The following is a 22,645-nucleotide window of genomic DNA, read 5'->3' as shown; positions in this document are numbered from 1 at the left end:
TGTTTTGGATGTGTGTAACAGATTGTAGTTTCCAAATCTAGCCACCAATATCTGGTCATCACATATATTCTTTCTACAATGTAACATTGATAGTTTCCCATCAAGACATGGGGATCTATATTCCCTTTCCTTGAAATTAGGCCAGACTATGACTGCAGCAGAAGTGATACTATGTGACTTCTGACTCTAAATCATATTAAATAAAAACTTTTCATTGGGCCTGCTAAGATCCAGGCACCACATTGTGATAAGGCCAAGCAACCACATGGAAAAGACACACAGTCACATGGGGTGAAGCGGAGAAGCAATGTGAAGAGGCCACATATCATTGTTCCAATCACAGCCTTAGCTGAGGCCTCAGTCAACCACCAGCAGCAATCACTGGGCATATAAGTGAGCGAAACTTCAGAGGATTCTAGCCACCAGCCTTCAAGTCACCCCAGCAGATAACCAGCGGCACATAGACAAGCTCAGGCCACCAAGTCCTGCCCAAGTTGCAAATTCATTTGCAAAATAAATATTCTAAGCAACTAAGTTTTGAGATGGTTTTTTGGTAGTAATAGATGTGGATCACAAGGTCAGGAGTTTGAGACCAGCCTGTTCAACATACTGAAACCCCGTCTCTACTAAAAATACAAAAAATTAGCTGAGTGTGGTCATGGGCGCCTGTAATCCCAGCTACTTGGCAGGCTGAGGCAGGAGAATCGCTTGGATCTGGGAGGGGGAGGTTGCAGTGAGCCAAGATTGCACCACTGTACTCCAGCCTGGGCGACACTGTGAGACTCTGTCTCAAAAAAAAAAAAAAAAAAAAAAAAAAAATCATTCATCAGCAAATTGTAATGATTTTAGATTTTTCGTTATAATTTTTATAACTCTAATTTTTTTCTGGTTGTGATCTAAGGATAAGAACAGCACACTCGATGCGACATACGCTTCCTTCAAAATCTAATAAGACATACCAAGCAATGTGCCTCTTTCATAGTAGTAATGCATGCAAAATGAAACAATTTGATTTTACTTTAGAGGGTATATATTGACATGTCTCATTCAGATCACTGGAGCCCTAGAAACTTCACAAAGGTAGATGGCCCAGTTTTTTTTGAAAGGGGGCCATTTATCTATTGCTCTCTAGCATGCTTGTGTCTTCTCAAGTTATCTAGGGTACTTGCTGAATTCTTCAAGCAGTGTGATATAATCAATGTAATAAAAACTTGATTTCCCATGGGACAGTTAGACAAACAAGGTCACTGTGGACTAAATCATGATATAAAGCCATGATTGAAATAACCTTCAGAAGGCAATCCTAAACAAAAAGAATAAAGCTAGAAGCATCATGCTACCTGACGTCAAACTATACCACAGGGCTGCAGTAACCAAAATAGCATGGTACTGACAAAAACAGACACATAGACCAATGGAACAGAATACAGAATGCAGAAGTAAGACCACATGTCTGCAACTATCTGATCTTCGACAAACCTGACAAAAAAAACAAGCAATGGGGAAAGGATTTTCTATTCAATAAATGGTGCTGGGATTACTGGCAAGTCATATGCAGAAGACTGAAACCAGACCTCTTCCTTACACTATATAGAAAAATTAACTCAAGATGGACTAAAGACTTAAATGAAAAACCCAAAACTATAAAAACCCTGGAAGACAATGTATGCAATACCATTCTGGGCATAGAACTGGGCAAACATTTCATGATGAATACACCAAAAGCAACTGCAACAAAAGTAAAAACTGACAAATGGGATCAAATTAAACTAAAGAACTTCTGCACAGCAAAGGAAACTGTCAACAGACTGAGCAGACAACCTAGAGAATTGGAGAAAACATTTGCAAACTATGCATCTGACAAAGGTCTAATATCCAGCACCTATAAGGAACTTAAATAAATTTATAAGCAGCAAACAACCCCATTAAAAAGTGGCCAAAGGACATGAAAAGACTCTTTTCAAAAGAAGACATACATTTGGTCAACAATCTTATGAAAAAAAGCTCAGTATCACAGATCATTAGAGAAATGCAAATCAAAGCCACAGTGAGATAGATAACAATTTCACACCAGTCAGAATGGGTATTATTAAAAAGTCAAAAAATAACAGGTGCTGATGAGGTTGTGGAGAAACAGGAACGCTTCTACACTGTTGGTGGGAACGTAAATTAGTCAAGTATTTCAGAAGACAGTGCGGTGATTCCTCAAAGACCTAAAAACAGAAATACCCTTCTACCCAGCAATTCCATTACTGGGTCTATCACCAAAGGAATAGAAATAATTCTATTATAAAGACACATGCATGTATATGTTCACTGCAGCCCTATTCACAATAGCAAAGACATGGACTCAACCTAAATGCCCATTAATAGTAGACTAGATAAGAAAATGTGGTGCATATACACCATGAAATACTATGTGGCCATAAAAAAAGAATGAGATCATGTCTTTTGCAGGAACAGGGATGAAGCTGGAGGCCATTATCCTTAGCAAACTAATGAAGGAACAGAAAAATCAAATACTGCATATTCTCACTTATAAATGGGAGCTAAATGATGAGAACACATGGACACATAGAGCAGAACAACATATACTGGGACCATTCAGAGGGTGGAGAGTGGGACGAGGGAGAGGATCATTTTATATTTGTTGTTTATTTATTATTTATTTATTAAAACAACTAATGAGTACTGGTCTTAATACCTGGGTGACAAAATAATCCATAGAACAAGCCCCCATGATACAAATTTACCTATAAAACAAACCTGTACGTGTACTTCTGAACTTAAAAGTTAAAATAAAATAATAAAAATATTTATAACACTTGCAGACACACACACACACACACACACACACACACACACACACACACAGAGAGAGAGAGAGAGAAATAGCCTTGAGAAAATATAGTGAGGGCGTTATGCTATCCTTGCAAGGTAAAAGAAATTTATTTTTATTTTTACTTTTTTATTTTTTACAAACTAGATGTAAACCTTTATTTCACAACTATGTCATATTCACTTTCTGAAAAGACATGGACCGGGGGACACAGCTGAAAACACTGGGAGGCCAGATGCTGGCATCTTCCAGGTGGGAGCATAGCTGTGATCACTCTAGGGCCAATGTCTCCTAGGGCTCTCAGGCAGCACAAGCCAGAGGCACCAGCACTGTGCAATCCCAGTTTTACTTAGAGCCACCTCTTTTTTGTGGGGTGGGAGGGCGGGGCATTAGTCCTCATTTCATGCCAGATTTTCAGTAGAGGCTCCCTGTTCTTCCAAATCAGTTCAGGACTGTAAGTAACATACCATATTCCAAAGACAGCTCCCCCAAGATGTGCTGCATAATCAAAAAATTTCCATCCCAGGATCATTCCTGCCGTATCCATGGCATTAATGGCTTTTAGGGCACTTCCTGCCGTGAATGTGAATATTGGAAGAAAATAATGGCAAGCCTCCCTTCCGGGATCTTAGTGTGGACGGCTGCGAGGATCATCACGGTGGCGCGAGATGCATCATGTCATTGTCCATATCTTCGTTTGGCCAACTTTACACATATAATTGACAAAATTGGAAATAACATCTGCAGATAGGTACACTGCCATGAACTGCTCTTGACCCAAAATGTTCACTATACTGGAAGAGAAGCTCCACAAAACATACATATTTGCTGCCATGTGAAATAAGGAGAAATGATTGAATGTTGACAGCAACATTGGGGAACAACGGACCTTTGAGGCTGGATTAGATGTGAAATATCTGATCACTGTCCACTGCAGAGAAGGTACTCTCTATAAACAGAAAACAAGGACATTTGCAGCTATGATACCTGAGTCCGCTGGCCATTACTTAGGTTATTCCACCCCTTGTTAATCTCTTTTCTGAAGTCTCCTTTTTGTGGTCTTATGCTATCCGACCAATCAGCTTTTATGCCATCGAAATAACTCTGGACCCTGGATTTCAGTAATTCATATTGCCAAATAGCAGCTGATCCAAATGCACAGCCTGTAAACCCAACAGTAAAAAAATAAAGGTTTTAGGAGAGTCCTTATAGGACAGGGAGAAAGATAAAAGACATGTTTCTTCCACCAGAGGAATCAAAGCACTTCTTTTGTATCCTTCACCACTTGTCCCGTGTCTGATCTTCGGGGTTCAACCTCACTGGGTTCTTTTCTGAATCCACATTTTTTCCTGAATTAATTAGTTAAAGCTGCGTCTGAGCAGCTGCGGCTGGGCTAGGGCCTCAGTGGGCTCCTCGCAGCTGCTGCTGCCCACCAGTGGAGCCCACGCTGGACCACAGCCCCAGCCTCTCTGCGCCCAGCCTCGCCACTCCGTTTTCCCGCTGAAAGAAAATTTTAGGCTGGGCACAGTGGCTCACGCTTCCAATCCTAGCACCTTGAGAGGCCAAGGTGGGTAGATCACCTGAAGTGGGGAGTTTGAGACCAGCCTGATCAACATGGAGAAACCCCATATCTACTAAAAATACAAAATTAGCAGGGCATGGTGGTGCATGCCTGTAATCTCAGCTACTTGGGAGGCTGAGGCAGGAGAATCGTTTGAACCTGGGAGGCGGGGTTGCAGTGAGCCGAGATGGTGCCGCTGCACTCCAGCCTGGGCAACAAGAGCAAAATTCCATTTCAAAGAAAAAAAAAAAGAAAGAAAATTTTAGCGCCTTCATCCGATATCCCAGGGATTGTATTTGTGTGTGTGTGTGTGTGGTTTTTGTATTGTTTTGTATTGCCTTCTGTTTCCAGAAGGCAAAATGATTTCTGGAAACACTGATATCAGTGGAGCCACCGCCTAAGTAAGCTTACAATAATTTATCATTCTCCAAAATTCATCAATCTTTTGTACATAGATCATATTAATTTGCTGTTACTGACATAGCAAAATGTCAGTCCACTGACTGGTGGCTTAAACCATATGAATTTATTTTCTCAAAGTTCTGGTGGCTAGAAGTCCAAGATCAAGGCATCGGCAGGTTTGGGTCCTCTGAGTCCTCTCTCCTTGGCTTGCAGTTGGCCACCTTCTTCCCATGCCCTCACATGGTCTTTCCTCTGTGTATGGACATTCCTGGTGTCCCTTTGTGTGTCCAAATTCCCCCTTTTTACAAAGACCCTACTCAGATTGGATTAGGGCCCATTTTAATGGCCTCATTTTAACTTAATCCCCTCTTTAAAGGCCCTGTCTCCCAAAACAGTCCTATTCTAAGGCACTAGGGGGTTAGGGGCTCAATATATAAATTTTAGGGGGACACACTACCACAGCGTAACCCATAATAGAGGTCAGACAGGTAAGATATGTGTAGTTGTGATGGAAACCAACTCTGGATCCTTCAAGTCTTTGATCCTGCACTAATGGCAGCAGTCATTCCAAGGGTGTGGTATTGCTGTGCTTTTCTGTTTTGGTGGATTTCTGCTTGACTTTTCCTACTTAAGAGTTCCAACTCCATGAGTTAGGAAACTAATATGGTAACGCTGCTAGATGCATTCTATATTTCTATCAATTATGCTTTTAGAAATGGGGCATATAGAGTGAATGTGTGTGGGAGAAAGAGGGACAGAGAGAAGGAAGGAAGAGAGATTTTTAGCATTTGATTACATTTAAATGTAACTGTAATTTTTAATTAAATTTTTTGAGTTTAAATTTTTTTCAAATTAAAGTTTAATGTTTTTCATTTTTTAATTTTAAAATTTAATTCTAATTTTGGAGTGAATGGTTTTATTTCATTTGTTGATCTCTCTCAACATTGGGCAATCAATACTTATATTTGTGTTAAGTAACATTTTATAATTTATATAACATTATATTTTTCATCTTAAAAATAATTATGGTCAAAGACTTTGTAAAATAGTTTTTTTAAAACAATTTTGTGGCCGGGCGTGGTGGCTCATGCCTGTAATCCCAGCACTTTGGGAGGCCGAGGCGGGTGGGTCACGAGGTCAGGAGATCGAGACCATCCTGGCTAACAAGGTGAAACCCCGTCTCTACTAAAAATACAAAAAATTAGGCGGGCGTGGTGGGGGGTGCCTGTAGTCCCAGCTACTCAGGAGGCTGAGGCAGGAGAATGACATGAACTCGGGAAGCAGAGCTTGCAGTGAGCCAAGATTGCGCCACTGCACTCCAGCCTGGGCAACAGAGCGAGACTCTGTCTGAAAAAAAAAAAAGAAAAAAAATTGTTTTGGAGTTATCAAAAAGATTCACATTTTTTAAAATCCGAAAATTATAGAAAAGAACCACGTTCAGTAAACCCATTTTCAACAGGTAATAAAAACAAAAAGGAGACACCAATGCTGTTAGGATTTTGAGATGCACCATGCAGACATCAGGTTCAGAGTGGCTTCGTCTTTATTAAAGTCAGAATTTGCATCTAAGAAAAGTTTCACATGATTAAATCAAGAGATGCAATACACTCAGGCTTTTCATGAAATTGACATCATTATTACAAATAGTGCTCATCTGAGGCAACTGTAACATTATTGCAATGAGAAACATCTGTCCCCTTTCCTCTCATGTCCCTATGGTGGCTTAGGTTCATGATTACAGCCACCTTTAGGACTAAATACACAAAAGCCTTACTCTACATCTGCCCCTTTGACTTTAACATAGTTCTCAAAAAGAAGTGCAATAAACTTTTATTCTTTCTTGATTAGATGGAGTTACAATTGCCAAAATAAAAATCCAAGTTCCAATTTTGGTTTTAAAACTAGAGAAGGAAAAAATGTTATTATCAATAATGACTTTGGGAAGAATTCTTTAAAACACAGTGAGGGTGAGTTCTTTTGGAAACAACTGTATTCTGTGTTTATACATATTTATATATAAAAGGTGTCCTCATTGGGGGCGGGGGGTGCTGATGCCACCAGTTCCTTTGAAGCCTTTTCTCCCCCACTGCCAATGCCGGAGGGGAATGAGTCTTCAATGGCGGCTCAATCTAGCTCTTGCATTTAGGCTTGGATCTCATTCCAATTTAGGCTTTTCTTTCTCTTCTTCCATACCTAGAAATACAGGCAAAGTGTTTTATTTGAGCATCAGATTAAACTACGAGCAGTTTGTTTAATCTGGAGTGCTAACACTACTCACACATCCACTCATCTGCCCTCACTTCTCCCATTCACTCTCCTGACACACCCCCGTTTCCCTCCTAGCTAAGAAGGAAAGCCATGCACAACTTTCTCCAGAAACATCCTCTGTGACCTCTCTTCCCCACCCTTTCCACAGAATCAGGACACACCATCTCTGGGACACACCCAGCTCCTATGGCCTCTGGGAGACAAGCCTGCAAGTTGATTCATGACTTGCTGAGTTTGTGTGGAAACCCCAGCTAGACTGCTTTTTAAACTAGCTTCTGGCAACATGAGGTGTGCAACTCATGAGTTTCAAACAGACTTCATTTATTTTTACTTTAGTCCTGTCCCTTCCCAAGGCAAGGACTTTGGATTTTAAAAAGCCATTTTTTTTTAAAGGTCCTAGAGAGTTTATTAGACAGAAGAACTGTTTATTTCCATACTCATGAATCTTAAACTGCAGTTCTCTCTCTATTCAACCCAATCCTGGTAGAATCATGTTTTTCTTCCTGAAGGACTTGTACGTACTGGACCAGTAAGACCCTTTGCCTATCGTCTGTAGAGAATAGTCAATGATGTTTCATGTTCCTGAAGATGAAAATGTTCATCATTTTTAGGAATTACAGTTAAATCTGGCAAGTGCTTCTTGCTTTTTTCTTTTTCTTGTACCTAAACATTTTTTGAATCTTACCAAATTCTCAGTTTCTTTGTTTCAATAGCAAAAATGAAACAAAATAACTTAAAATACCGCTTTGCAGGTTTTGTTAGTATTCTTTCATAAATTGCAAGCTTTCTGAGGGTAGGGCCCTTCCCTGTTTTGTTCCTGATTATATCCCCAGCACCTAACATAGGGTGTGTGTCTCATTGCAGGAGCTCAATTAATCTTTGTTGAATAAAATTAATAAGCAGTGAACACAGAGAAGACTTCAGAAGCCTGGACTAGTGGAAAGCAGTAGAACAAAATATGGGACTCCACAATATGAAAATTATGAAATTTAACCCCAGAGGGTCATAATGGTAGGGCTTACAATAGGAAGGACTTCTCCACCACATAACCCCCAGCTCCTGGTATATGTTTTGTGCTGTCAGAATAGTGGTGGTGGAATGTGGATAACGTGCTCTGAACGAATGTCCCCAGATGGTCTTTTATGTTTGATTTTCATGGCTAAGGAACTGGCAGAGATCTGGAGCACTTTTTCCAAAGTCCTTCTCAGAAATCCTATGAAGGAAAACTTAAAGTTGAGGAGTAAGGACATCTGACGGGAGGAGGAACAGGGTTGAAGGCAAGAAGGTACAACACGCCTTCGTTGTTGGGTAACCACGGAAAAAAGAAAATAGCACAGATTCAGCTCAAACAGCACATGTGTCTTGAACCTCAGCTCTGTCCCTATTCCCTCTCCTGTGGAGAGGCTATCAGGGGCTAAGAGCAATTTGCTTCTCTTTTTAAAGTCTGTTTTTTCCAAAGCGTTTGCTGCAGATGGGTTGACTTGGCAGCAGTGCTGGAATCTTCAAAAGCGCGGGTGGAGAACGGGGGTTATTCACTGACCTAGAGAGGGAAAATGGCTTCCCACCTACTTTAGTTTGGCAGCTGTGAGGTAGAGAGAAAAAATTAGACAGCTGTAAATAATGTCTGCAAGAACCAGAGATAAAATTTCCATGCAAAAGGCAGAAAGAAATCTATCACAAAGCAGAGGCAGGATACACTTTTGGGACCAGAGGAGACAAGATTGCAGGGCGCTGAGGGAGTCAAGTCACATGCCCTTCCTGCAGCCCGTGGGGAGGGCTCCACCAGGGGGCAGTGCTGGGACATTGCTAGGCCTGGGTGGGCCTGGGCGGAAATGACCTGCACGGGCAGCGGGAGGCGAAGAGGTGCAGGTTTCTGCACACATAGACCTCTCCTGTCTCCGGGCTAGCCTACTTTCTCTGTCCTCACACCAAACTTTTGGTTTTGAAAAGACTCATTTCTGGTCTTACAAAATGTAGCTTTAATAAGACTGGTCAGATATACCAAAATTGGGATAAAATCTTAGCTTAAGTACAGAAATATTTCAGCTGTGAATTGTGTCCGAACCGCCCTTCCCCAAACTGCTACATTGAAGTACTTAACCCTCAGTACCTCAGATTGGGAGAGAATGCCAAGGGTGTGGCTGGACAGCCATGTGCTAATGAAATTAGGTACGTGACTCACAGATCCAATCAACCTCCACAGCAGATGCCAAAAATAGAGAGGTGGTTATGTGAAAAAGATCCACGGAGTGCCCTCTTGTCTGACTGCTTGGACCCCCATGACTTGCATGGGAGGCCAACACGGTTTTTGAGAATTTTATACCAGCAGAAACATTGACAGCGTGGACTGAAAGGGACAGAGACAGGATGAAATGAAGGACCAATGGCTTCAAAGATGGTTCAGCGACTGGTTCCTCCTTGGTTGTAGAGGGTGGAACTATTGCCCAGGGCTGTGGGGGTGGGGCTCCTGTGACCCTGCGCCTGGAAGGCAGGGCTATGTATCCCCTCCCCTGTGAGCCCTGAGGACAGAGCATCTAGCCAAAGAGGATTATTTTCAAGCCTTAAAATGGAATGGAATTTCCCCCGCTAGCTTCAGACTTGCTTGGGAACCATGATTCTTTATTTTTCCCCTGTAACTTCTCCCTTACAGAATGGGAATGTATATTCTATGCCTGTCCCACCATTCTGTTTTGGAAGCAGATAACTTTTTGTCTGGTTTCCCAGGTTCACACACAGCTAGAGAACAATTTTGCTTCAGGATGACTCATACCCTGAGTCTCATGCATACCCAATTTTATGATATTTAAGATGAGATTTTGGACTTGAGAGTTGATGTTTGAAAGACGTTTGGGGTTGTTGGGATGGCATATTTTCATGGGGGTGAAGGACATGTATTCTGGTGGCGGGGAGTGAAGTATTATGAACTGAACTGTGTCCCCCGCTCCCAAATTCATACGTTGAAATCCTAACCCCCAGGATCTCAGAATATTACTTTACTTGGAGACAGGGTATTTACAAATGAGGTCATCAGGGTGGGCCCTAATCAAATACAACTGATATCCTTATACAAAGGGGAAACTTGAAGACTGGACTGAACACCAGTTAGAAGCCACTGGCTCTGCCATCACCTATTCTGGAGGGTCACTTAAGATTTTGGGGCCTCAGTTACCTTTGGTGAAAGGAAAGGGTCGGTTTCGATGATTTCCAATCTCTCAGCTGTAAGATTCTGCAATAATGTGAATTTTATCTTGAAGTTGTAGCGAACATAAGCTACCCAAGTAGACGGAGTTGAGCTATTAAAAACCATTATAGAAAAAGGAGGGTGGCTCCAATGCAATCTTTCTTCTTATTGGGGGATTGTATGGTAACTGATGTGAAATAATTAGGATTGTAGTACTGTACTCCCATGTCCTCAATTCATCCTAACACGCTTCTTTTGGTGAGTAGTTTTCGACTGAACAGCTAACAGAACCAGCAGCTAATGTGACTGAGTAAAGTGGCCAGGTGAGAACGAGGGAAAGTTACTCATCTAAAGCAGATAACTGATACTCAATTCTTTTTTCTTTTCTTTTGTTTTTGAGACATAGTTTCACTCTGTGGCTCAGGAGGATGGAGTGTGGTGGCATGATCTCGGCGCACTGCAACCTCTGCCTCCAGGTTGGAGCGGTTCTCGTGCCTTAGCCTCCCAAGTAGCTGAGATTACAGGTGTGAATGCTGGCTCATTTTTGTAGTTTTAGTAGAGATGGAGTTTCACAAGGTTGGCCAGACTGGTCTTGAACTTCTGGCCTCAAGTGATCCGCCCACCTTAGCCTCCCAAAGTTCTGGGATTGCAGGTGTGAGTCACCGTGCCCAGCCAATGGATAACTGATACTCTATTCTAAACCATTGTCACCAGAAGAGAACAGTGGTCTCTGTGTTTCCAGATCTTAAAATATTTGCTAAGAAGGTAAAAATCTGGCCTTTATGTCAAATCTCCCAATTTTTTTTTTTTTTTTTGAGATGGAGTCTTGCTCTGTTGCCAGGCTGGGGTGCAGTGGTGCGATCTCAGCTCACTGCAACCTCTGCCACCTGGGTTCAAGCAATTCTCCTGCCTCACCGAGTAGCTGGGACTACAGGCACACGCCACCATGCCTGGCTAATTTTTGTATTTTTAGTAGAGACGGGATTTCACCATGTTGGCCAGGATGGTCTTGATCTCTTGATCTCATGATCCACCTGCCTCCGTCTCCCAAAGTGCCGGGATTACAGGCGTGAGCCACAGCGCCCAGCCGAAATCGTCCAATTTTAAAATACTGATTCAAAACCAAAAATTCCACCATGTACGCCTAACAGAACTTGTTAGGTAGAAGTTGGGGGAGGCCATCAGTTTGTGACCCCTCTTGTAAGTGAGGATGATACTTACTTGGCACAAAACATCTGTCTCTGTGGAACTAACTAGATGGTCCTAGGTACATAAAGTTAATTTTCATATCTAAAATGAATTTTTAAAAAGTTAGTCAATCTTATGTTACTTAAGAGAATGGCATAAATCAAACAAATCATTAAAAAAAACCTTAATTTCATTATTCATTTTTAACTCTTCATTCAAAACTGCTAAAAAGCAGTATTCTATTAATGTAGAGTGGATATTTCTCTCTACTGGTTTTCAGGTCATCCTCTCATAGAAGTAGCAGAACTGTGGCCAAATGACTGTCAAATCAATCAATTCAAGTGTAAACAGGTACTTAAATACTTCCTGAAAAACATATATTGGACACATTCATTTAAGTTTAAATATAGCCTTTCTCCCAAGAAGCTGAGAAAGGTTTATACTTTGTTCTCCAAATATTTTTGTCAAGTAACCAAATACTTCTGTATATTAATGGAGAAAGATCGCTATTTCCATTGAACAGGTGGAACATTATTAAAAGATTAGTTACCGGTTCCCAAGCTGTGGCCTGAACAGAATTAAAAATGTTGATACTTTTTCTAATAGAACATTGATTAAAATCAAAAGCTGCCGAGAAAAGAAACCCTCAAATTCCCCTGGACCATTTAACATTGGCTAATACCCTGACACGTACAATCTTAGAGGATCCACACACACAAAAGTCCGATTCAGTAACCACACACAGTAACCATGCACTCACTGTGCTTTATTTGTCTGATTCGATTGAGCTCCTGGCAGGGTGTCTGGCACAAAGCAGGGTTCTCAATGTCTGTGTCACAGAGTCCATTTACTGAGGATGTCTAGAATGCTGTGATTGTGTCAGAGGAAAGAGCCAGGGCTTCCTAAAATCTCCAAACCATCTTGCCTTTGGATGTATTTTCATGCAGGACTCAATCACTACATGTCTATGCTGGCGCTTTTTCCACCTTTCAATTTTTATGTTGTTTTACATACACTTTGGACAGGTTTTGCACAGCTTGGATAAGATTACGTGCCTTGCCAAGATAGAGGCTCTGCCATAAATGGAAACAAATGAGAAATCAAATCACAGATTAAAAGAGTTTTTGCAGCCACGAAATATTATCTTTTACTGCTTGTAGCTCTTTGCCACTTTCAGACCTTCCATATGACAGCCACTGGTGAGTTAAGGTGGCTGGAGCATCGCTCACTGCTTAGATAGAGCTCTAGCAGAATGGCAGTGAGACCTTTCCCAGGTGACTGCACCCACATAGAAAGTGGAGATCTGGGTGACTTTAAAGGAGACTGGTTACATTTAATAATGTATCTATTTAATTTGGGGTCCCTTTAGCTAACTAAGGCAGTATTGTGTTGTTAATGCGGACAAATTTCCCTAATATGTGTTTTTTGTTAACACTACATTTTTCCCTATAAAATTTTATAGACATGCCTCTTTCCTCTTTAGATTTGGATGTTTTACTAGCTAATAAGACCAAGTGACTAGTAAACCTTTCGGGTAACTGTCAGAAGCTCTTAAATTCATATTGTAGTTATAAAAATGGAGCTCTTTACAGGAGATCCTGTGTGAAAGCTAAAAGAAGAGGCTACAGTGGAATTTTCCCTCAGTCTCTGCATAGACTCTTGTCGGCAGTAATTCTCTTGTTTTATGTTCCCTCAGACAATACTTACTTCTCTGTGTATCCCAGATATAGTTGTTCAGAACTTCTCCCAGCAGGTACAGGAAGTTCATTAAGATGGTTGTAGACCCAAAGAAGATGATTCTGGCTCCTGGGCCAATGTGTTCCAGGAAAGGGTACACCCACATGCCAGTTACATGATGCACCCAGCACACCCTGCAAAGGAATCGGAAAGGAGACAAGGACAGGAGTCACTCTTATGGCAGGCATCAAAGCTGCTGTGATGCAAATATATACTCCCTCACTCTCATCATGCTTCAGCATTTGCCAGTCTCAAGTTCGCTTCTGGTACTCAGCAGCTACTGGAAATTTGGTTGTTGTTTTATTTTACTTTTTATTCTTAAGTAATTATAGACTCACAGAAGAAGCACAACACACTCACCTTCCCCTCATGCTAACATCTTGTATAATCCTGAGACAATTAACCAAAATTAAAAAATTAACATTGATATGACAGTACTAAATGATAGGCTTTATTCAGAATTTCCCAGTGTTCCTGTGAACGTCCTTTCTCTGTTCCAGGATCCAATCCAGGACCCCATGTGGTCTTCAGTCTTCACATCTCAGTCTCATACTCTGGCAGTTCCTCAGTCTCTCCTTGTCTTTGATGACATTTGAAGGGCATTTGAAGTTGTTGACTTTATTAACACTGTTCAACAATCTTTTAAATCTCTTCTTTACAGAAAGAGACAATATGGCATTGGGCAACCACAAGAGAATAAGACCTAGGTGAGTGTGTGCCAGATACCTTGCCATATGGCCTTCCAACTAGACACCAACACTCATGCCATATGGTGGCACAACCATGCATACCCTAGCAGGTACCAGCTTCCCACTCCTCTGATCTTCAGATGTGACACTGATTTCATTTTTTTCCTATTTTACTTACTTAATCATTCTCTTTGTGTTCCAGAAATATTTTTGACTCAGTGGGAATAGTAACATCATGAATTGCCACCGCTTTCAAAAGTTTAGTTAGAATATCGGCTCCATTAGCTTGGATCCTGACATGACTGCTTATAGCTGTTTTCCAAACATTCTTGAGTTCATTCCTTTATAAACTGTTGGCAATTATGAAGACTAAATAAAATACAGATAACTCTATTGCATTGAGAATAAAGATGATTTTTCATACTCATGTGTTCTGAGGTCATTTTCCTTATCCATGGCTTCACTCTAAGTAGCTTATCTACACATAAACATTACTGGCAGGGCGCAGTGGCTCATGCCTGTAATCTCAGCACTTTAGGAGGCTGAGGAGGGTGGATCACCTGAGGTCAGGAGTTGAAGACCAGCCTGGCCAATGTGGCAAAATCCTGTCTCTACTAAAAATACAAAAATTAGCTGGGCATGGTGGTGCGTGCCTGTAATCCCAGCTACTCGGGAGGCTGAGGCACAAGCATCACTTGACCCTGGGAGGCAGAGGTTGCAGTGAGCTGAGATCACGCCACTACACTCCAGCCTAGGTGACAAAGTGAGACTTGGTCTCAAAAATAATAATAATAATAAATATTACCTACACATGTACCTCATTTTTGGCAGGAAACCTGGGAATCTATACCTGAGAACCTGCATTATCAATGAGGGTGATACCCTCCCTTCTCTTGCAGGTGAAAATTCATTCTGGGGTTGGTGGTAACAATTTTACACTATTTATGTAGAAAGCACAGATACACACACACATATATATACACACACAGATGTACATATATGCATAGAGAAACACATCAATAGGTGAACAAATAATCAAATGTGGCATATCCATGCAATGGAATATTACTCAGCCATAAAGAGGAGTAAAATGTTGATACATGCTACAACATGGATGGACCTTGAAAACATTATGCTAAGCAAAATAAGCCAGACACAGGTCACATATTGTATGTGATTCCACTTACATGAGGTACCTAGAATAGGCAATTTCATGGAGACAGAAAGCATAGTATCCATCAGTTACCAGGGGCTCGGGAGAGTGGGGAATAGGGAGTTATTGTTTAATGGGAACAGAGTTTATGCAGGGGATGATGAGAAAATTTTGGGTATAGATACTGGTGATGGTTACACAATGTTGTAAATACATTTAAGGACATTAAATAGTATACTTGCAAATAGCTAAAATGATAAATATTATATTATGTATATTTTAGCACAATAAAAAATGTTCCTGTGGTGGAAATTAGGAAAAAAAATATGTCTACAAAGGTTCCTTGGTAGATGGAAGCAGTAATGAAAGAAAGCTTGAGGAACAATCTTACAGCAAAGAGGCATTCTCTAGGTCTGTCCAGGTCAGCCTGAATCACTGTCCAAATGAAAATATTTGCATCAAGAAAAGAGGCCATATTAGTCCAAAGATTCTGTTAGAAAAGCTGAAGCAGTTGTGAGAATCAGCAGAAATTAAATGGTTAGAACTACCCTGTGGGATTCTGAGAAGTCATATTCTTTGTCTATAAATTAGAAGCAGTTTCATCATTCTGACATTGTCTTAAATAATGTAAGGAAGGTGCTGCGTACCCATCAAGTGGTTTATTAATTTCCATGGAGAGAATATGCAATATTCCCCCAATTTAATACCATTTAGCTGTAGTTGATGTTGCAAATCAACTTATAAAATTTTAATCAGTCTGTGCTACAGGGTGTTTGCGCTGGAGCAGCCTGATGGATCTGGATTAAATGTGAGTCAGGCCATGCCACTGTTCTGCTCAAAACTTGCTTCCTCTCCTACTCAGAGTAAAAGCCAGAGTCCCTAGATGGTTCTTCAAAGACCTACCCAGCACTCTTCTGATTTAATCTCCTGTTATTCTCCCCATCGTTCCCTGCCACTCCAGCCCATTGACTCCTTGGTGTTCCTCGAACACTCTAAGCTCTCTCTGTCTCCGAGCTTTTGTATTTTCCCCCTGCCTGGAACAATACTCCTCACCACCCCCACAGCACCTCCCTGGACTCCCTTGTGTCCTTCAGGTTTTCATTCAAATGTCATCTTTCCAGTGATGTCTCCCCTGGCCACTGCATCTAAAAATTGCAACTTCTACCCTCAAAATGTCTGTTCTCGCTCCCTTTATTTTTTCTCCCAGCCATATAATATACTCTACTTATTTTTATTTGTCTGTTTATTATCTGTTCAATGAGCAAAGGAATTTTGTCCAATTATGTTCATTGCTGTATTCTGTGGTTCTTGGAGCAGTATCTGGCAGAGTATGCACTCAATAACTATTTGTTGAATTAATAACCTAATTAAGGAATATAAACAGCAACATCCGTTTATTGAGCCATTACTATAGTGCAGACACTTCGCCAATAACTTACAAATTTTTTTAATCTCAAAAAAATCCCTAAAATCTTTATGCTTTTTGTCACTATATTTAATTTAAGTCAGGAGTAGGGAAACCTTTTCTGTAAGGAACCAGATAGTAAATATTCCCATATGGTCTCAATCACAACTACTCAACTCTGCCATTGTAGTGCAAAAGCAGCCATAGACAATATGTAAACAAGTGAGTGTGGATGTGTTCCAATAAAACTTTATTTATAGACACTGAAATTTGAATTTGATGTATTTTCACATCATGAAATATTCATCTTTTGATTTTTTCAACTATTTAAAAATGTAAGAACCATTCTTAGCTTTTGAGTCATAAAACAAACAAACAAAAATCCAGGTGGTGAGCTGGATTTGGCACATGGGCTGTCATCTGCTGACTACTCGTTTAAGTAGTTCTTTGTATTTCACAAAGCTCCTTCAGCACACTATGTCATCTAGTCTTCTCAGCAATTCTAGATATAGCATGGCATTCTCATTGTACTATTGTATGAATCGGAGCTTATGGGGTATAAATGAGACTATGTCAGAACTGCCAATGCAATGTGAAATTCTCAGGTTTGCAACCTACAAGGCAGAGAAGCAGACAGCTATTCTGAGTGTGGTGCTCATAAACATGATATGTAATCTCCTTTACTTTATACAACCACCCTATTAGGTATGATTATTCTCTTTAAACAGGTAAAGAAACTGAGATCAGACTAAGGAACTTATCATAAAACTGGCAAAGCTAGGAAAGAAGTGCACATCTGATTTCTTTTTTGCTGCATTGACTTGCTTCCCTAAATGAGGCATTCAATATTGTCTCCAAAATGGAATTGAGTGTTTCTTGTTTGGTTTGGTTTGGTTTTCTTAACTTGGTAGGTCATCAAACAATCTCAGATAAAGAAATCCTGTTATTTGGGGTTTCACCTGGATCAGTGTGAATGATGCATCCACTTGTCTTAACAAGTTGTTGTTTCACCATTTGTTTCCTTGATTTTTATCAGGGCTCAATTCTCTGCACAAAGATGACTCATGGCCTTGCCCATCTATCTGGAGAGTTCCTAGTTCTTGGCTGACTTTTAATTTCTCTCCTTCTAAGGTCTTCTTGTCTTAGTGCTCAAATAATGTATGCTTATGGTCATGGTACCAATTTTAATTTTAGCCTAAGAAGTCAATAACCATGATATGTGTGCATGCATATATATGCACATATTAGTATAACAAGATTTTTTGACTGTCTATTTTATTAAATGTACCTCCAATTTCATTCACTTTAATGTATCATTTAAAAATTAACATTTATTCATTCCTCCTATCTCAGTGCTTTGCTATTCACAAATGATACAAAGTAAACGGGTTACATGAATGAGTTAAATTACACATGTACCTTGAAACTGTGTACACCTATAATGCATCAATGAAAAAAAGTAAATGATGCAGAGCTAATTCCTGTCCTCATGGAGTACAATGTAATGAGAAATACAGATAATTAAGAATTACAAGTGTAGTCAGAATTAAGAAAGGGTAAGTGTAGGGGTGCCATGGGTACACAGGGATTAGTCCCCAACTTTTTTTAAACCTCCCACTTGCCTTTAGTCTTTCTTATTTATTTATTTATTATTATTATTATACTTTAAGTTCTAGGGTACATGTGCATAACGTGCAGGTTTGTTACATATGTATACTTGTGCCATGTTGGTGTGCTGCACCCGCCTTTAGTCTTTCTTTCTCTTGTGTATTTAACTTTCTTTCAAATTGGTGTTTTTCATAGCTGATGAATGTGTTCAAATGCCTCTCATTAAAGCACAACCAAAAGTTCCCAAATATTTCACAAGTACTACTCAGGTCTCTCCTCTTCAAAGGCAAACTTCTCCAATAGTGGTCCAGATTCACTGACGCCCTATCTGTACATTGTACTCACTTTCACCCACAGCAGTCTGGTGTCTCTTCTTGCTATTCGACCAAAAGATACTGATCTTCGACATCAGCTTCTCCTGGTTTTCCCCCTACCATGTGACTGTTCCTCTTCTCTTTGTCAGTGCACCCTTCACTACCCTACCACTAATTTTTGGATTTGCTTAAATCTTGGTTTCCAGACTGTTTTCTCTTATGCATTCTCAGTTGATGAGTTCACTCACGGCTATGGCATCATGTTCACTATCTATACACAGGTATTTTACATACTGATACTCTAACCCAGATCTCTCCTCTATTCTAGGCAGTTTATCAAACTGTTCTTAAGACATCTCATTTTGCTCATCTTAAGCAGACAGTACTATCATTCCTTCAGTTTTGTAACTCAAACATCGCAAGTCATCCTTGATACTTCCCTCTCTTTCATAGCATTTAGTTAATCCATTATTATTATTATATTATTTTACAATTTTATAACTTTATTTGATGTATTTGACGATCAGCAGTTAGTTCTCATCCACATTGACTGTCTGTAGATTTTTGAAAGTGGTAACAGGTACATAGGTAATGGAAGTATAGAACTTATCTGGTGAATCTTCATCCTCAGAACATTTTCTAGACAACCACACATGGACACAGTGTGGGACATTCCTTATTCCTTTGGCCCAGACAGTTTTGTTGGGCCTGGTATCAATGCACACATCTGGAGTTCCCATCTCCTTCGTGGCAAATTTCCAGATCTCTTTGAGTGCCCGAGGGGCAGACTTCTTGAAGCCCACTCCATGGACGTGCTTGTGAATGTTGATGGTGTATCATCAATGAGGTCACCACCTTCTTGATGGCAGAATGGCCCTTTTTGTCTCACCACCCTTCTTTGTGAGAGCCATTCTGCCAGGCCCAAGTTGGAAAGGAAGAGCGTGAGTAATTGTCCAATCCATTATCTTGTCTTATCAAGCTTACCCCTTACATCTCTCTAATATGTTGATTTTTTCCCACGTGCATCGCCAGCATCTTAATTTGTGTTAGAAGCATTTCTGTTTGGAGGACTGTGATAGTTCCTAATTTGTCTCTACATCTATTTTTTCCCCCTTCCATGTCATTCTCACTGCTGCCAGAGTGATCTTTCCAAACCAGAATTATGAACACACCATATCCCTGCTTTCAACATGTCAAAGGCCTCCCACTGGTTTTTTGTTAGAGACCCAAAGTTTCAACAAAGTCTAGAGTGCTCTTCATAGAGTGGCTTCTATCTGTCTCTTTGGCCCCATCTCATATCTTGCTCCTGTTCCTCTTTGCATTCCTGTCACACTGGCTTTCATTTGGTTCCTGGATCTTGTCATGTTCCCTCCTGCAATGTGGGTTTTCATATATCCTTCTTTCTGCCTGTACTGTTAGTTAGCCACCCCTTAGGCTAATTAGGTTATATGTATCCTTTCTATATTAGCTCGACTGGTACAATTGATCAATTATCACCTACTCAGGTAAAGTCTCCCCTGATCTATCAGATTAGGACAGATTTTTATAAGTTCTTATAGAACTAGGGCTTAAATTTGAATATCTTTATTTAAATAATATGTTTCTCCCCCTCTACAGTGTAAGTTCTGTGGGGTGAGGCATTGTGTTTATTTTTACCTCTCCTTGGATCCTCAGCACTTATCAGAATGCCTGTCACACACTAGAAGAATGAATGAATGAATAAAGTAGCATTTAAACTGTGATAGAAAGGATAAGAATTCATTGAGTAAAGATAGGAGGGAAGAACTTTCTAGCCAAAAAAAGGGCATGTCTAAAGAACCGAGAACAAGAAGAAGAGAACACTTTTGTTGTGATTAAGGAAGAGAGGGCAGAAGGATCAGGCAGGTGCCAAAACATGGGTTGATTTTTAATCCATGGTAAGAATCGTAGACTCCATCCTAGTGTGCAAATAGAAAGTCTTTGAAGATATGAAATAAATCTGAAATAGCTCAGATTGAACTGAACCAATCGTATCAGAAATGATAGTGGCTAGGAGAGGAACAACAGCACTGGCAATGAAAATTAGCCAAAAGATTTAAGAACACTTAGATCAGTGCCTCTCAAACTGTTGAGTCATGAGTGTGGCATGCTGGAGATTGTCATGAGAACTGGTTGTTAAATCTTTAGGTGGTTTGCAAGCTGGTTGGTTGGTAGCTTGAATTCAACCATGGTGGGAGTATTCACACCAAGGATATGGGCAAATGCTACACATTAGGTATTCCCTCCCTTGCCTCCAGAAGAGCTAACTGGTTGTTAAACATTTGTCAGTAACTCACTGGTTACCAGCATTTTAAAACAGTAACAGATGTCAACAGAAGAGAAAATATTACACGGCCTTGCATATAATGATGATAAGAATTATTTTGTGAAACTTCTATTTCAGTTATGTGTGTTTTAGTTTACAGTAAAAGAAATTTGACAGGCACTGATTTAACAAATAGAATTAAGATAACATGGTGATTGATTAGATTTAGGCAGTGAGGGAACCGAGATGAGTTAAGGATTAATCACAGATTCCTGACTTGATTAGTAGGGTGGAAACAGTTGCCATTTCCTGAGAGAGGGAATGCTATAAGGGAGACTGTTTGAAGGGATGATGAGTTCAGTCTGGACATGCTGAGTTTGAGGTACCTGTAAAATATCCAAGGGGAGATGTTTTGAAGGCAGTCAGTTCTATGGATTTGGACTTTGAAGAAAGGACTTATTTGGCAATACAGGTATCAAGTTCATTGGCAAAATAAAAAAAGATCATGGTTGAAACTATCAGGACAGACTGAGACCCAGGAAGAGTAGAGGGTCTGAAGGAAGTGGGCCCATGAGAGGTCCTTGGAAAAGGTTAAGATTTAAGTGATAAGGTCAAGGAGGATGAGCCTAAAAAGGACATCAAGAAAGATGGGCTAGTCACAGGGAAGCAAAATAGAAAAGTGTGATGTTGTAAAGCCAAGGGACAAGTGGTTCAAAGATAGACAGCATCTATTAGCACAGGGTCTTCATTGAGAATTATTAGAAAAGTGCCTTTCCACCAATAAAGTGGAAGGGAAAACATTTTCAGATTCCAAGTGGTATGTACAACATTCAAATCTACTTTGGATGTTGACTGAGTATAAATGATATATAGTCAGTTTAAAAAATGACATTGTCAAGCTCATACCTCTTTTTGCTACATGGCCAAATTTCATCCTATTCTGTCATGAGTTGGGGTGGTCACTGGAGCCCTTGAGGAGCGCAGTGAGGTCGATATGTCATCCCTTTCTCTTCTAGCTATGCCACCTTTCTATTTTTGAGATTATTTTAAAGAGGATTTAAAAACTTTCTCTATTATTCACATTTAGATAAGGAATTAGGTTGTTTGAGATCTAGGCTATTAGCACCGAAGACACAGACTCATATGGCAATAAAAGCTAATTAGCTAACCACACTGAATGGACATGTGCTAAAGGTTATATGAGCAGCTCTTTGGAGAAGGTATTGTATTACTACCATTTTACAGATGAGGACACTGAGGCCTAGAGAGATTAAGTGGAGAATCTGAGATACACACTTCAGCAGTTTAGTGTTCAGCCTGGATGCCAGGCTCCTGTGCTGCTCTGAAGGCTAGATGGTGATGGATGGGGACAGGGCTCTGGAAAGCTTTTCTTTTAATGTTTTGCTCAGAACCAAAAAATGATCTAAGTATAAAATCTCCCTGTAAAGTTTTTCTTTTTCCCACTGACTATAAAAGTAATTCATGCTCATTATAGAAAATGTGTGAGATACAGAAATGTTGCAAGATGCAAGATAAATCACTGTGGGTGAAGTTTTAACGCAAGACTAAGTGTCTTATAAAACGCAGAGCTCAGAATTTTACAACTTCCCCTGAGGAGGGGGAAGAAACGCTGCAGACATAAAGTAATAAACACTTCCTTCAGAGAAGGCACTGACTTACCTCTTAAGAAACAGTTACATCACATGTGCATTTAACCTACCGGAATTTACTGCACAGCTTGGCAGGCAATGAGCATGTGCCCCAGGGTGAGATAAGATATGGGATGTGCATCAGCTTCTCACCCGGTAGGTTTCTGTGAGCCTCTCATGGTACCTCCAACCTGAAGCTCCTGAAGGACTTTTCAAGGACAGGTTTGACTTTTGGCTCAAATGCTGATTTTAGACCTGGCCCTCTCTTGAGAGCTAATGGTCTAATTTTAGAACCATTCTATAGGTCCCTTGGACCATTGCCTGAATATTGATTGCATGGAGACTGCTTCTTGCTCCATTTAAAAAA

The 22,645-nt window shown here is 40.3% G+C and overlaps 1 protein-coding gene across 13 annotated transcripts in view; it reads right to left on the bottom strand.

Moving 5' to 3' along the window:
• The window catches only part of AIG1 (androgen induced 1), a 326,962-nt gene that overhangs the window by 38,968 nt on the left and 265,349 nt on the right, over positions 1-22,645 (bottom strand). For 8 of the 13 annotated variants that reach the window (XM_065543486.1, XM_065543489.1, XM_074037158.1 and 5 more), the window contains 2 exons: positions 13,147-13,310; positions 6,328-6,995 (listed from right to left, as the gene is read on the bottom strand). In XM_065543486.1, coding sequence (XP_065399558.1) covers positions 6,958-6,995; positions 13,147-13,310 — 202 coding nt within the window. In that variant the 3' untranslated portion in view covers positions 6,328-6,957. Of the gene's footprint in view, positions 1-2,947; positions 4,003-6,327; positions 6,996-13,146; positions 13,311-22,645 lie in introns of those variants that run through there. The other 5 variants (XR_012433499.1, XM_065543485.2, XM_074037157.1 and 2 more) reach the window with 2 other exon arrangements.

Source organism: Macaca fascicularis, chromosome 4 (assembly GCF_037993035.2).
Source record: "Macaca fascicularis isolate 582-1 chromosome 4, T2T-MFA8v1.1".
NCBI classification, from domain to species: Eukaryota; Metazoa; Chordata; class Mammalia; order Primates; family Cercopithecidae; genus Macaca; species Macaca fascicularis.
This window is presented reverse-complemented; position numbering and strand designations above follow the sequence as displayed.